Source organism: Solanum verrucosum, unplaced genomic scaffold (assembly GCF_900185275.1).
Source record: "Solanum verrucosum unplaced genomic scaffold, falcon-dt-bn FXZP01000603.1, whole genome shotgun sequence".
NCBI classification, from domain to species: domain Eukaryota; kingdom Viridiplantae; phylum Streptophyta; class Magnoliopsida; order Solanales; family Solanaceae; genus Solanum; species Solanum verrucosum.
The window spans coordinates 298,888-312,289 of record NW_026020644.1 but is presented as its reverse complement, the minus strand read 5'-3'; the positions used below and the strand labels follow the sequence as shown (position 1 = coordinate 312,289).

The window sequence follows — 13,402 nt, the reverse complement described above, 5'->3', positions numbered from 1 at the left end:
AAAATAATTACTACTATAAATAAAATGAGAAAAAAATAGGACGGTAGGAATAATAATTAGTTTTGTCTTGAATTTTTAAAATAAAAAATATTTTGAGATAATTTTTAGAAAAATATATGGACAACAAGCACTGACTATGTTATTGAGCTTGTGAATTTTTTATTTTTTATTTTTTTGATAGAAGTGAAACAAAAACGTGTATTTGTTAGGAGAGAAGAAAATCATTTTTTGATATTTGGTAATAAGAAAGTCATTTTCATAGAAAGATTTTCACCAAGAAAAGTGTTTTCTTTCACTTAATTATGGGTGGAAGTTATTTTTTTTATAATTATCTTAACTCTAAACTTTGTATTACTTGTATAGTTGTATTAATCAAAACTTAGATATAATTTTTTTTATCTCTAATACTCTCTTCATTTTGCTAATCTTGTATTTGTTTTTAATACATTCACTTATAAAAAAAAGTAATATATGTTTCACTAACTCATCTAATGATTGTTTTTCTGCACGAGCAAGAAAAATGTGAAAATAACATCAATATATTTTGTCAAAATACATGGACCACAAATTACTAAAGAGGAAAAGTTGAATATTGAAAAACAAGACTAAGAAAAATAAAAGGAAAAAAATAGGAAATCTTCAATTCAATTGGAGAAAAAGTCATATAAGACATTTTAAAAAAATATATTCGTGAATCGTGAGACAAATTTTGAGGTCAATTGTTATTTTCTACATATAAGAGAAACTTTGTAAAGTGTGAATTTGATCCGTAGGTCCATTGAATGGACTCCATTCTAATAATCAAAGCGAAGAGTTGATTTTGAACTAAAGCTATCATATTTCGAAACCAAATAAATAAAACGAGAACTCAAAGATCATACTCATAAGAGAAACCTACATTCTAATTTAAGTGAAATTCCACCTTTACCTATTAAAAGATATAAAAATTCCACCTGTATGAAAACAAGAAGAAAACAAACAATTTTTTAATTTTTAAAAAATAAGGAAATAAATATTTTTTTTAAGAAAAAACATATTTTAACCTGTCTGGCTGTCACACAGGCTACATTATTCCCTAAGGCAATGATTTGAAAATATTCTTAAATTTATTTAATGAAAAAGCAATTATTATATTTTTAATATGGTACCACCATAAGATGTTATTTTTTTGTTGTTGACAGTGAATACGCAATTTTTATTTTTGATTGTGCACAAGTAAATTTCACTTCAATGTAATAGTTTGGATCAAACAAACTTCATGTGTGACAAATTCGAGTATTCGACTAAGAAAACATATAAAAAAAAAATTTAAACCTGAACCCTCCAATCTGAATAATCATCTACTTAACCAACTTGGTCATCGCAGTTATTAAAAAAAATGGTTTCTTCTCTTTGGGCTGATTTATTTTTATTCCATACACGTGAATTGATAATGATACTAGTGCAATTAAAATTAGAAACACATTTTTAAAAGAAGAACAGAAAGAAGCTTATTTAATTTATTTTATAATAAAACATGACATGTGTTAATATGTTAATATACACTTTCCATTATGGAATTCCGTTTCTAAAATTTGAAGTGGTTCTTTAGCTAATTTTCATTAGAATATTGAAGTTTATCGATAATTTTCTTTCTTTGTTTTCTAAGTTTGGTTACTAAGGATTTTCCTCCAATGTTCTACTACATCTAAATATTTTTTTAATATTTCTAAAAAATAAATATGTCATATAAATTAAAATAGAGAAAGTAATTATTTGCAATGACGTACGTTTATAATCCAACAAATAAAGTATATTACATGATTCAAAAATTGACGACTTACCCCATTCAGTGAATTAGATAAAATGGGGCAAGTGAAAATCAAATCAACTTTCTCTGTTTTTAGGCCAGCTTTGAATCCCGAACATTTTTTATCAATAGTTATTAAAATAAATAAATAATAAGAATTTTTATTATTATAATGATCAAATAAATAAAACCGGAGGGAGTGTGAAAATGACATCAATATATCAAATACAAGAAGTCAAGAGCAACAAGTAAAGAGGAATAATTGAATTAATATTGCAAACAAAATTAGTCTAGATAGCAAATTTTTTTGGTCAATTTCTACTTGGTATGCCTTATTTCACACATGAATAATATCATCCCCATTCAATGTTTACTTCAAATTTTTCTTCTTATAAACAAAAATATTTCCTGCATAAAAGTCTTATGGGGGTGTTTTATTTTAATCGTCTCATTTAATATATACATATTTATGAAGAATCATGACCACAACTTCTCATTTGTTCTAGAGTCTTTCACCCTAATGGCCCGCTTGATTTTTCACGAGATCTGATTATTTATCTAGATTATATTTAAATATTTTTTATTTACATATCAAATTTAAATAAAAAATAAATATAAGAAACTCATTAATTGTTTTTTAGAAAACAATTTTCTTTAATTTGTATCAAACACAACCCAATGTGCACAATTTTTGCCTGTTCTATGAAAATAAATTACGTATTAATTTTCTTTGAAAATACATAATTATTATGATAAAAAGTACAATAATTCTTTGTTATATAAATGTATATTATTTTAATTTCTTTAACCTTTTTCAAGTAGAAAAAATTAAGAAAATATTATTTGTCTTCTTATACTATGTCCCCGACATTAACATTATTTTATCTATTTAACTCTTTTTATATTCTCTTTCTTTAAATTTTTAATAAGTTAGAGTAGTACTCCATTAAAAATAAAAGTTAATAGACAAAAAGTGTTAAACACAATAATTTGTAATTTTCTTTCTGTTTGACTTTCAAATATTACAACGAACATATTAAAGTATGATATAAAATTCTTGAATCAGATTTTATCGTTTTAACTTTATTATATTTATTTAAAATTTATCGATTGAGAAACACTTTTTCCACTTAATAAGTGAAAATGACATCAAGCAAGCTATATTATACTATCAAAATGCAATGAACCACAAATAAAGAGGAATTCTGCAAAACAATTTAGGATTCTTTAAAACTAGATGTGAGACGAAGTCATATATAAGACATTTAAAGTACTTTTTGGGGTCCATTTCTACTTGGTTTTATTATTTCACTCACAGAATAAATTAAAATATAGTATCCGATCGATCCATCGACACGTAGGTTGAATGTATACTGATTTATAAATCATATTTCTTATCGCTAAAATATGTGTATGTCGAGATTCAAGTCCAAAAACTTGAGAAAACGATATAATTAATTTCCTAGGTTTACATGTGTTCCTTTTTTATGATAGCAAATTATTATTATAAGAACATAAAAGAAACATGTTAATGTTTAATATCGATTAATCTAGATTCACATTAAAAATTATCTCACTTTGTGAGAGATTATTATTATCATTAAATATAATATAACAATAATTATATCATTATCATTAAATAATTACCGCAAAATTATTTATTTGCCACAACAGTATTACTACAGGTACTATTTATTGATTTCTCTTAAAATATTTTTACTCTTTTTTTTTTTTATCCAATTGTGACGAGTAAAGTTCCTGTTTTAGTGGAACTTTTAATATGGATATCGAAACCGAATGAAAAATAAAAAATTCTTACTTGCAAAATCTCAATAACACACGTGACTCATTTCAAGGGTTATTTTTTGTTGTATCCAATTGTGACGAGTAAAGTTTCGAATTTAGTGGAACTTCAATATGGATATCAAACGAATGAAAAATGAAAAAAGAAAGTGGAAGTTTTCAACGAGTGGAATCGTCCAACATGCCAGTATTTCCTTTGTGGATGTAAAATCAGCTGTAAAAAAAGTATATATATATATATATATATATATTAAATGTTGGCCAATTCTCAAAGTACTAGTAAATAAGGAATAAGAGTAATAATAACAAGAAAACTTCAATGCTTGAAAATGGAAAAAAAAAAAGTCCTATAGTGGTAGAAATGTTACCATCACCTTTAATTTTCCCCTATGTTCATATATAAAGTCCATGCTAGTTATTAATTATAAAGTCCATGTTAGTTATTAATTATGAGTGATTTGCCAAAACGACTTTCATAATTCATGGTTTTGAATTTTGGTCATAAAAATATATAGTTCATTGGACATCAATTCAATTTGTTTATGATGAAAGAAATTAGAAATATTTCAATACAGAGAATGTGCTCAATTAATCATAAATTTTGCAAAAATTGCATGTGAAACTCCTGCCCATTAGGCTACATATTACACTAAATTCATTGTGTTACTTATTGAATTAGTGCCAGAGTAATCAATAAACAATACACCCTTTTTGTTTCAATTTATTTATTTAATTTTAAATTTAGCACTAAATTTAAGAAGATAGAGAATGCTTCTGAATTTTATAAACATAATTAAAGATATGATAATCTTTATTAAATTATGTATATTTGAAAATTTCAAAGATATAATTTATTAACGTGTTGTCTTAAGATAATTTGATTCCTTATTTATGAATTATGATTTGTTTATTCAATAAAATTATATTTAATAATTATCATAAATTCTAGATGTTTTATGTTTATGAGAATAACTTAAATCGCACGTCGAAACAAATTTTTAACTTCAAATGGTGATATAAATCAAGGTAGCAAGATTGACATCAACAATAAATTCAAAGTATCATGAAAGATTTATCAAAAGAGCATTTTAAAGTTCATAACATACTCAAATGAAAGAAATAATAATCACAGAAGTTATCAAAAACTTTAGCTTACCTCACCCCCCCAACCCCCCAACCCCTCACCCCCCACCCCACCCCCTTCTTTGAATTTTCTGAAAATTCCACATAAACACGGTTCCTTAATGTACCAAAAAACCTTAAAATTTGTAATTTTTCTATTGCATATACTTTGTACAAAGTCCTCTTGAGTTTTGTAATGGACTAATTATTTTTGTGTACCCGCTATGACCAAACCCAAAAAAATTCTTGAGAACTTTTTGAAACCCTTTTTCTCAAGCTCCAACAAAGGTAAGCAAAAATTCTTGTGAGGGTACCCTTAATCTTGTTTTTTATTTATTTTTTGTTGTTCTAATGGTGATTTTGGGTTTTTCTCTTGTTGTGAATTGACTAATCAAAAAAAGGGAAAAATGAGGAGGACTTAGAGAAAATTGCAGCACAAGAACAGAAGCAATTCCCTTTTGAAGTTCTTGTTTCTGCTACCAAAGATTTTCACCCAGATAACAAGCTTGGTGAAGGTGGATTTGGGCCTGTATTCAAGGTAAAAAAAAAACTGAAAATCAACAAAATTGAGTCTTTTTGTGATTTGGGTGTTAACAAAAACTCAAGCTTTCCTGAAAAGATTGAGTCGTTTTGTGATTTGGGTGTTAACTGAAACTCAAACTTTCTTGAAAAAATTGTGTCTTTTTGTGATTCTTGAAGAAAATGAATCTTTTTGTGATTTGAGTATGAACAAAACCTCAAGCTTTCTTGCAAAAATTGAGTCTTTTTGTGATTCTTGAAAAAAAAAAAGAAGTCTTTTTGTGGTTTTGGGTATGAACTGAAACTAAAGCTTTCTTGAAAAAATTGAGTCTTTATGTGATTTGGGTATTGAACAGAAACTCAACATTTCTTGAAAAAATTGAGTCTTTTCTTATTTATAGGGGAAATTGAGTGATGGGAGGCAAATAGCTGTGAAGAAGCTTTCACATAGTTCAAGGCAGGGGATGAAGGAATTCAAGAATGAAGCTAAGTTGTTGGCTCGTGTACAACACAGAAATGTGGTGAATTTGTTAGGGTACTGTGTACATGGGGTAGAGAAGTTGCTTGTCTATGAGTATGTTGCTAATGAGAGCCTTGACAAAATCCTCTTCAGTAAGTTTTATTAGTTTTTATCTTCTTAGATCTACTAGCTTTTGTATGTTCTTTTAAAATGAAATGAAATGACATTCATTGAGAGGCGTAGCCAGAATTTTTAGTTTATGTGTTCTAGGTCATAATTGTGTTTGTTTACTGAGTTCTGGATAGATTATTCGTACTTATTAGATGAATTTTTTAATGCAATAACAAGGTTTGAGCCAAAGTTATCGGGATCTGCAGAACTAGTAGACACCTGTGGCTCTGCCCTTGTCTTCACTATCCAAAGATTAAAACAAATTGAACTGCAGATGGATGCTCTTGTCAGTCTTTTGAGGAGTGAGATACTGGAAATAGCCTTGGGATATGCATTTTCATTTTGCTATTGGGTCCAGAAATTTTTCTTTCAGTTACGTTGTCAGTAATCTAGTTCAATGATCTCTGTGTCAGTCCGTGAAACCACTAGGGATCGTCATATTGTTCTGTATTCGTGTGTTTTAGTTGCTAAACAAACTCTAAGCTCAAATGTTCCTTGAACTCCAGTGATGGACATAACGTTTATTGTTTTCTCGACATCCAGCAACAAACGTGTGGCTGTTCTTTCTGTTGTCTTTCTTCTTTTTTGATAACTTTGATGTTTGGACCAGCATGTGTGCACCTCAACTACTTCATGGAATACTTGCATCCTCCTATCAATACATGTATCATGTAAATCTGTTCACCAACGGTTAGACAGATGAAAAGAAATTACTTAGTTTGTTTTTTTGCCTTTGCTAGGATTCGTACCCCACCCATTGTGTTCATTCCAGTTTCATCAACCTTAGGCGGCCGCAGTACGTTATTGAAACTTCTTCTGTCGGAAACAACCTCCCATTCCCCACTAAGGTACATCATACACTCCCTAGACACCACGTGTGGGATTACACTGGGTATGTTGTAGTAGTATTTGTAGATATTGAAACTCCTTGTACTTCTCAAGAATTCTATAACCCTGAAACATCATTCGACGACATTTGAGGACCTTAACTTCCTCGTGTAAAGTTAAACTTATCAGTAGAAGCAATTTGTGATTCCGAGCCCGAATATAATATAATTCTTCAAGCAAGCAATTTTTCTCATAGTGGTCTTAGCAAAACCAGACTCTTTACTTTATGAATCTTTTTAACCTTTCCGAGTTTTGAGCAAGAAGAAACATGTTTAGTAGTTTTAGAAGCTAGTACTGACTCTTATATTTTTGTATTAGAATCTGTTAACAGAGATGCACTCATCTGGAAGCAACGGCATGACATAATTGTTGGCATTGCTAGAGGGTTGCTATATCTTCATGAAGGTTCACATACTTGCATTATCCACCGTGACATAAAAGCTAGCAACATCCTACTTGATGACAAATGGGTGCCCAAGATTGCTGATTTTGGAATGGCTAGACTCTACCCTGAAGATAAAACACATGTTAACACCCGTGTAGCTGGTACCAAGTATGATTCTATTGAACCTTATAAACTGTGTTTAGTGATGACTATGTAGAAATTTCGTTATATTGCACAAGTACACTCACTCGATATTGCTAACAACTCTCTTTGATAATTTAACTTGGAAGCCAGTGGCTATATGGCGCCAGAGTACGTTATGCATGGACAACTATCAGTGAAGGCTGATGTATTCAGTTTCGGAGTTGTAATTCTGGAGCTCATAAGTGGCCAGAAGAATTCTACCTTTAACAGAGATCCTGATTCTCGAAGCCTTCTTGAATGGGTAAGAACTTGATTTCTCTGCGCTTTTCAGTCTTGATATTCCTTGAAATTTCTGGATTACAAGAAGAAGAATAACCTGTCAATGCCTTCTTTCCTGTTGAGTATAATAGGAGAGTCCTCGGAATCAATTCGAGCTTCCTATAAACATGTAACAGAAAAAATAATATAGCCATACTGTAGAACTTTTTAACTACTTGAAAAGTAAGATCGGACTACTTTTATCTATGTTGAGGGTGCAAAACATAATCAAATCGGTAGATGGAGGGAGAAGAACTTTACTTATAAGGTGTAGGTATACTCTTAATGGTGTGAGACCTTTGGGAGAAAACTGTGTGGCTGTGACCGTAAGTGGATAGTATCACACCATGTAAAGGTATTTTTTAGGCCAATTTAGCCTAAAAGTGGGTAGTAGTGCCAATTATTTGACGGATAGAGTATGGAGATGAAGGCATTGGGTGAGTTTGCTGCTAGTCGTTGGAAATGCACAAAGGAAAAAAACTATCAGTCTTGGTGACAGTGTTATAAAAAGCGAGGAAAAGCGCGCTTAAAGCGCGAGGCGAGGCGAGGTGAAGCGCAGCCCCTGCGCTTTTATTTCCTGAAGCGAGGCGACATTGAAAAAGCGCTCGCTTCTACTGTAGAAGCGAGAAGCGCCAGAAAAGCGAAAGCGTGAAAAAGCGCGCTTAATTTGAAAAAGCACTAATTAGGGTTTTTTTAAAAAAAAAATTGTAAGTTTTTTTTTATATATAATTTCTGAAATCCTTACGCGACTTCACATACCTCTTTCGCGACTTCAAATTTATTTTTTGGACTGCTGCAAGGCTGCGACTGCTGCTGTAAGTTCTCTTCTTCTCTTCTTCTTTGCGACTGCTCTGCGATGTTTTTTTCTATTTTTGGTTGCTGCCAGGCCACTGCTGTAAATTCTCTTCTTCTTCTCTGCGAGGCTGCTGCGACTGATCTGCTACTGTTTTTTTTTTTTGGTTGCTGCTGTGTGTTTTTCTATATTTTTATTGCTGCATTTTTTGTGATTTAATTATGTTTTTACTTTATATGTTATGACTTATGAGGATTATTGACTATCTATTTACTTCTAATCTAAGAATATATTATCTCTATTCAGTTATTTAATATATATATTTTTTTTATACTAATATCGCTTTACTTAAAAAAAGTGTGCGCTTCGCTTCTCGCTTCTGTGAAGCAAGCCCTCGTCGCTTTTTTCCGCTTCTCGCTTCCCAAAACACTGCTTGGTGATTGGCCACACGGTACTAGGTCCGGGGACTGTGTCGTTCTCGAGTGAATCGTGATGCGACATGCAGGACTTATAGTTTGAGAGAATATTTGTGGAGTTGCAAACAAAGTCTCATATTGGTAGTTGAAGTAGAAAAATAGTTATATATAAGGTGTTGGGATGGTCTTACGGTGTGTGGAGTAAAAACGTGCATGCTTGGCCCGAAACAACAGTATCAAACCATGTTAAAAGTGTCTTTGAGTCGGGGTTAGCCTAACTTTGTACCAGATGGTGATCATGATTAAATGTTGTTATGGTTGCAGGCGTACAAGCTTTACAAGAAGGGTAGGAGCTGGGAGATTACGGACCCTGCACTGGCACAATCTGCTATCCCCGATGAGATAGCAATGTACATACAGATTGGCTTATTATGCACTCAATTGGATCCACGACTACGTCCAACCATGCAACAGGTTGTGGTGATGCTATCGAAGAGTCCTGGATCTCTTGATAGAGAACCAACTAGACCTGGATATCCCGGTTCAAGAATTAGATCTCACAGACCAGGTGGTGGTACGTCTCATACAGCTGGAACCTCGGGTGCATCCAATCCTTCTACATTCAGCTCCTCGTCTAGTAGCAACACTGTTAGTGCAACTGCAAGTTCGTCCACACCTACAAGACGGAGATCGGACCCTCATGGTAAACGTCCTGTGAGAGATTAGGCGCGGCGTTGTTGGAGAATTTTTCTTATTCTTTTTGTGTATACATTCAATTTTTGTAGCATGTAAATTGGTTACAAATAGAGATCAATGAGTATGATGAATCTTAGTGACAGTTAATATGTTAAAGAAGTGTATGTAGTTACTCTCAGGAAATTAAACTACGTTGCATAATACATAAATGCGTCCTTTAATTTGGCCTCATTTTACATTTATACCCTCTAATTTTGGGTGTGTACAAGTAGACATGAGTTTTTCGTGACATAATATACATAGGACACTATGTAGGATGAAAATTGTCACATTGGACACGTGTGTTAATTTGTATAATTTTATATAAATTTAAGTGTATTTGTGCACACGCAAAGTTGGAGGCATAAATATAAGGTGAGGCCAAATTAAAAGGCATATTTATAGGGGGAACTCATAAATAGGTCCCTAAACTTGTTGGGTTTTTCCCCTCAGGAACCTCAACTACACCATTTTCCTATTGAATCCTTGAACCACCCCTAATTTGTTCCTTTCAAGCACTGTGGGTTGATGTGGCACAAAATGTGATCTCACGTTGCTTAAGCGCGTGAAGACGTTTTGAAGGCGCTAATGTGGATTCCTGAACCACCCACCAACGCTCTTTTTCTCCTTTTAACCCTAATTTCTCCCTTTTTTCTCTTATTTCTCCTCTTTTCTTTCTCTTCATCATTAAGTTGGAGATGTTCATCAGAATATATCTCTCCTTCATTGATTTCTTCTTAATCATCAAGTTTCAATGTCGAAGCTATCTTGTTCATCGATTTCTTCTTCTTCAAGTCAAAAGTGTTTTGGGGGAAAATGAAGGGGCTTTAGGTTTTTAGGTTTGGGAAATGATTATGTGGCGCTGACGTGAACATGGATTGAAGTTTGATTGATTGCAATTTCCATGTGGGAAAGGTGGATCTCACACGCACAATCAACAAAAAATATTTACGAAAGTTTTGTGCCAAATCAGCCCACAATGTTTAAAAGGAATAAATTATGGGTGGTTCAAGGATTCAATAGGAAAATGGCGTAGTTGAGGTACCTGTGGGGGAAACCCCAACAAGTTTAGGGATATGTTTATGTGTTTGGCCATATTTATATATTATGTCTTTACGAAAAAAATGTCAACTTTATCATGTTTTGGTTTCATTGGCTGTTGTATACACTTGTATATCATATCAAAGATGGAATAATCTGATTATAAAAATGAGTAATTTTGCCCAACAAAACTTAATAGATTGAGGGAGATACTTAGATAATTTTTAGTACTCTTTAATCGGTTGAATGGTTACGAAGTTTGGGATACCTTAATTCAAGATAATAAAATAGTTAAAATGACAAAAAAAACACTCCGTCAAACCTTTTTTATACATTGTTTTGAGCAAATTTTACACTTATGAAAGATATTTTTGTAAACAAACAATTTATTTATAGAAATTATGTAATTCATATATTTTTAATACAACAAATCAAACATTCACTGGTTTGTAGATTATTACACAGTGGGGGGTTTACCCAGTGCGCACAAAGTGTTCACCCAAAGGGCAGAGGCTGTGGGAAAGGTTGTAGCAATTGCGGGTTATTCTGGGATTCCAAAATAATCAAACGTTCACTAAAAAATAATACATGGATAACTAATCCATCATAGTTAAGTTTCATTATAACTTGTCTTCAAAATGACTCTCATATACTTTTAACATTATAAAAACTGACTCACATATATTTTTTTATCTAACGAAAGTGAAAAATATACATTAATGCCTTCAAATTTTTAGATCATTATATTTGAAAATTCATGTTAAGGCCTTATGCAAAATATTTTTTAGTGAAATATTTTCCATTTTTTAGTGAAATATTAGTTGTACAAAATTCAACTCTCTTAGTGGGACCGGTTTCCCAACTTTTGGGCGGTCCAATTAATTCATTTTTCGAACATGTGGGCCCCACCTTTCCGCATTCTCATGTAACTGAAAATCTGCTGTCTGATAGGACACAAATATATCATGTTCCCTCACCATTTTCATTAAGAAACAATATTATAACTATTATAATTGTTGTCTTAATATAGATAGTAGAATTACTATTAATTATTTCATAAAATTATGTCATTAAAGATAAATAATTTAAATTTATCCATTTCTAAATATAAAATATTTATTACTCTTTAATAAACAAAAATATCATATAAATAAAATATAAACAATATGTAAATTCATCAACTTAAAAAACTTACAAAACTATAAGAATTCTCGAATTGAAATTTTAGAAAAGACCTCTAGTATGTAAGAGTAGACCTATCATTCTATTTTTATGTGTTTTGATAAATCCAATAATTTCAAATTTCAAATAAAACATATAATAAGTTTTTTTTTTTCGATCCGATGCTCGATACTCCTATTAAAGTCGGACTAATATGTGGAATAGTCCATATTAAGTTGTGAAATAATAGTAATTTATATGTATAACGACAAGCACAGCCATGTCATCAATCCGCGTGAACTTATTTTCCTTTCATCTCAAATTAAATCTAAACCGTCCATTTATATGTCTGAAATGAATCCCCAACTGTACGATCAATCTCCCAATGTTGATCTCATCCATTTAAATTCTCTTCTTCCACTCCCATTTTTTCTCAGATTTTGCTTTCTCTGTTACAAAAATGGCTACTGAAGAAGCAAGTTCAACTTTGCCTTCTTATCCTGATGTAAGTAACAATTTTTCAAAAAAATTCTGCTAGTTTTGGTAATTTTTATTTTTTTTTGACATTTTTGGTAATTTTTGTTTGTAGATGATAATGGAAGCTATAGATGCGTTGAATGAAGAAGAAGGGTCGAATAAATCAGCAATATGGAGGCAAATTGAAGGGACTCATGGTACACTACCACCAGCGCATGGTACACTCCTTGCACATCACTTGAACCAAATGAAGCAAGCTGGGCAGTTAGTTATGTTGAAGAATAATTACATGAAGCCAAACCCAAACGCGCCGCCGCGCCGTGGGAGAGGCCGTCCGCCGAAGCCGAAATCTTCGGTTCCGGTTCCGGATGGGTATCCTAGACCACGTGGAAGGCCACCGAAGGAGCGTGTTCCATACGCGCCGATTACGGTACCTATGAAGAAGACGACGACGACTGAAAGTAGTTCTGGTGGAAGTGGGAAGAAACGTGGAAGGCCAAGGAAGTATCCGATGACGGAGGAGACGCCGGTGGCGGTGAAGCCAATTGGTACTCCGAGAGGAAGAGGAAGGCCGCCGAAGGTGAAAACTCCGGTAGCTGCAACTGTAGGGGCTTAATTGAAGAAAGACAAATTAGTTTAGGGACTTGTATGGCAAAATATGCTAACTGTTTTCTCTTTTTATCTGGTTTGAATTTAATGTTTAGTCCCTGTAGCTTTGTTTAATTACATTTGTAGGAAGAATTGTGTGACTGGTGAGTGATTTTTATGTTGTAATTGGGCCAATGTAAATCCAAATTGAGGGCTTTTATTTTTTTTTAAAAAGTTCAGTATTATTCTGTTTTATATTCCATTTTTTAAAAAAATATTTTACATTTTACTTTTAACTTTTTTAATTGTATTGGCTAATAGTTTAAAAAAAGCAAAGCTGTCCAAAGGCTTTTTATATGTTTTATTCAAAAGTGGGACTTCTCATTGGTAAAAGGATATAAAGAAAATAAAATGGAAAAAAAGATACTTTCTCTTTTTAGTTCTCTTATTTATATGTAGAGTGAACACTTTTATCCCTCAACTTAGGATAAATGAATATATTCTTTATCCCTCAATATGGACACCAAATATATGAGTGTTGTGTTTGAGTAATGCTTGTTATTGGGTTCGTTTGATAGAGTGTATAATAATC

At 32.0% G+C, this 13,402-nt stretch overlaps 2 protein-coding genes across 2 annotated transcripts; both read left to right on the top strand.

The window, feature by feature from the left end:
- The first annotated feature begins 4,860 nt into the window (after positions 1–4,860).
- Positions 4,861–9,740, top strand: LOC125812078 (cysteine-rich receptor-like protein kinase 43). The gene is made up of 6 exons (XM_049491568.1): positions 4,861–5,002; positions 5,116–5,252; positions 5,635–5,845; positions 7,071–7,305; positions 7,432–7,582; positions 9,133–9,740. The coding sequence occupies exons 1-6, from the start codon at positions 4,939–4,941 to the stop codon at positions 9,532–9,534; spliced, it is 1,200 nt and encodes a 399-aa protein (XP_049347525.1). The 5' UTR covers positions 4,861–4,938; the 3' UTR covers positions 9,535–9,740.
- Positions 9,741–12,185: 2,445 nt separating this feature from the next.
- Positions 12,186–13,037, top strand: LOC125812084 (HMG-Y-related protein A). Its single transcript, XM_049491575.1, has one exon. The coding sequence runs from the start codon at positions 12,335–12,337 to the stop codon at positions 12,836–12,838; it is 504 nt and encodes a 167-aa protein (XP_049347532.1). The 5' UTR covers positions 12,186–12,334; the 3' UTR covers positions 12,839–13,037.
- The last annotated feature ends 365 nt before the right edge of the window (positions 13,038–13,402 follow it).

Bases quoted from the DNA above. Each gene is read 5' to 3' on its own strand.
- LOC125812084 (XM_049491575.1), top strand. From the start codon at position 12,335: ATGATAATGGAAGCTATAGATGCGTTGAATGAAGAAGAAGGGTCGAAT.
- LOC125812078 (XM_049491568.1), top strand. From the start codon at position 4,939: ATGACCAAACCCAAAAAAATTCTTGAGAACTTTTTGAAACCCTTTTTC. The intron at 5,003-5,115 runs GTAAGCAAAAAT...AATCAAAAAAAG, and splicing joins TTTCTCAAGCTCCAACAAAG to GGAAAAATGAGGAGGACTTA. The intron at 5,253-5,634 runs GTAAAAAAAAAA...TCTTATTTATAG, and splicing joins GATTTGGGCCTGTATTCAAG to GGGAAATTGAGTGATGGGAG.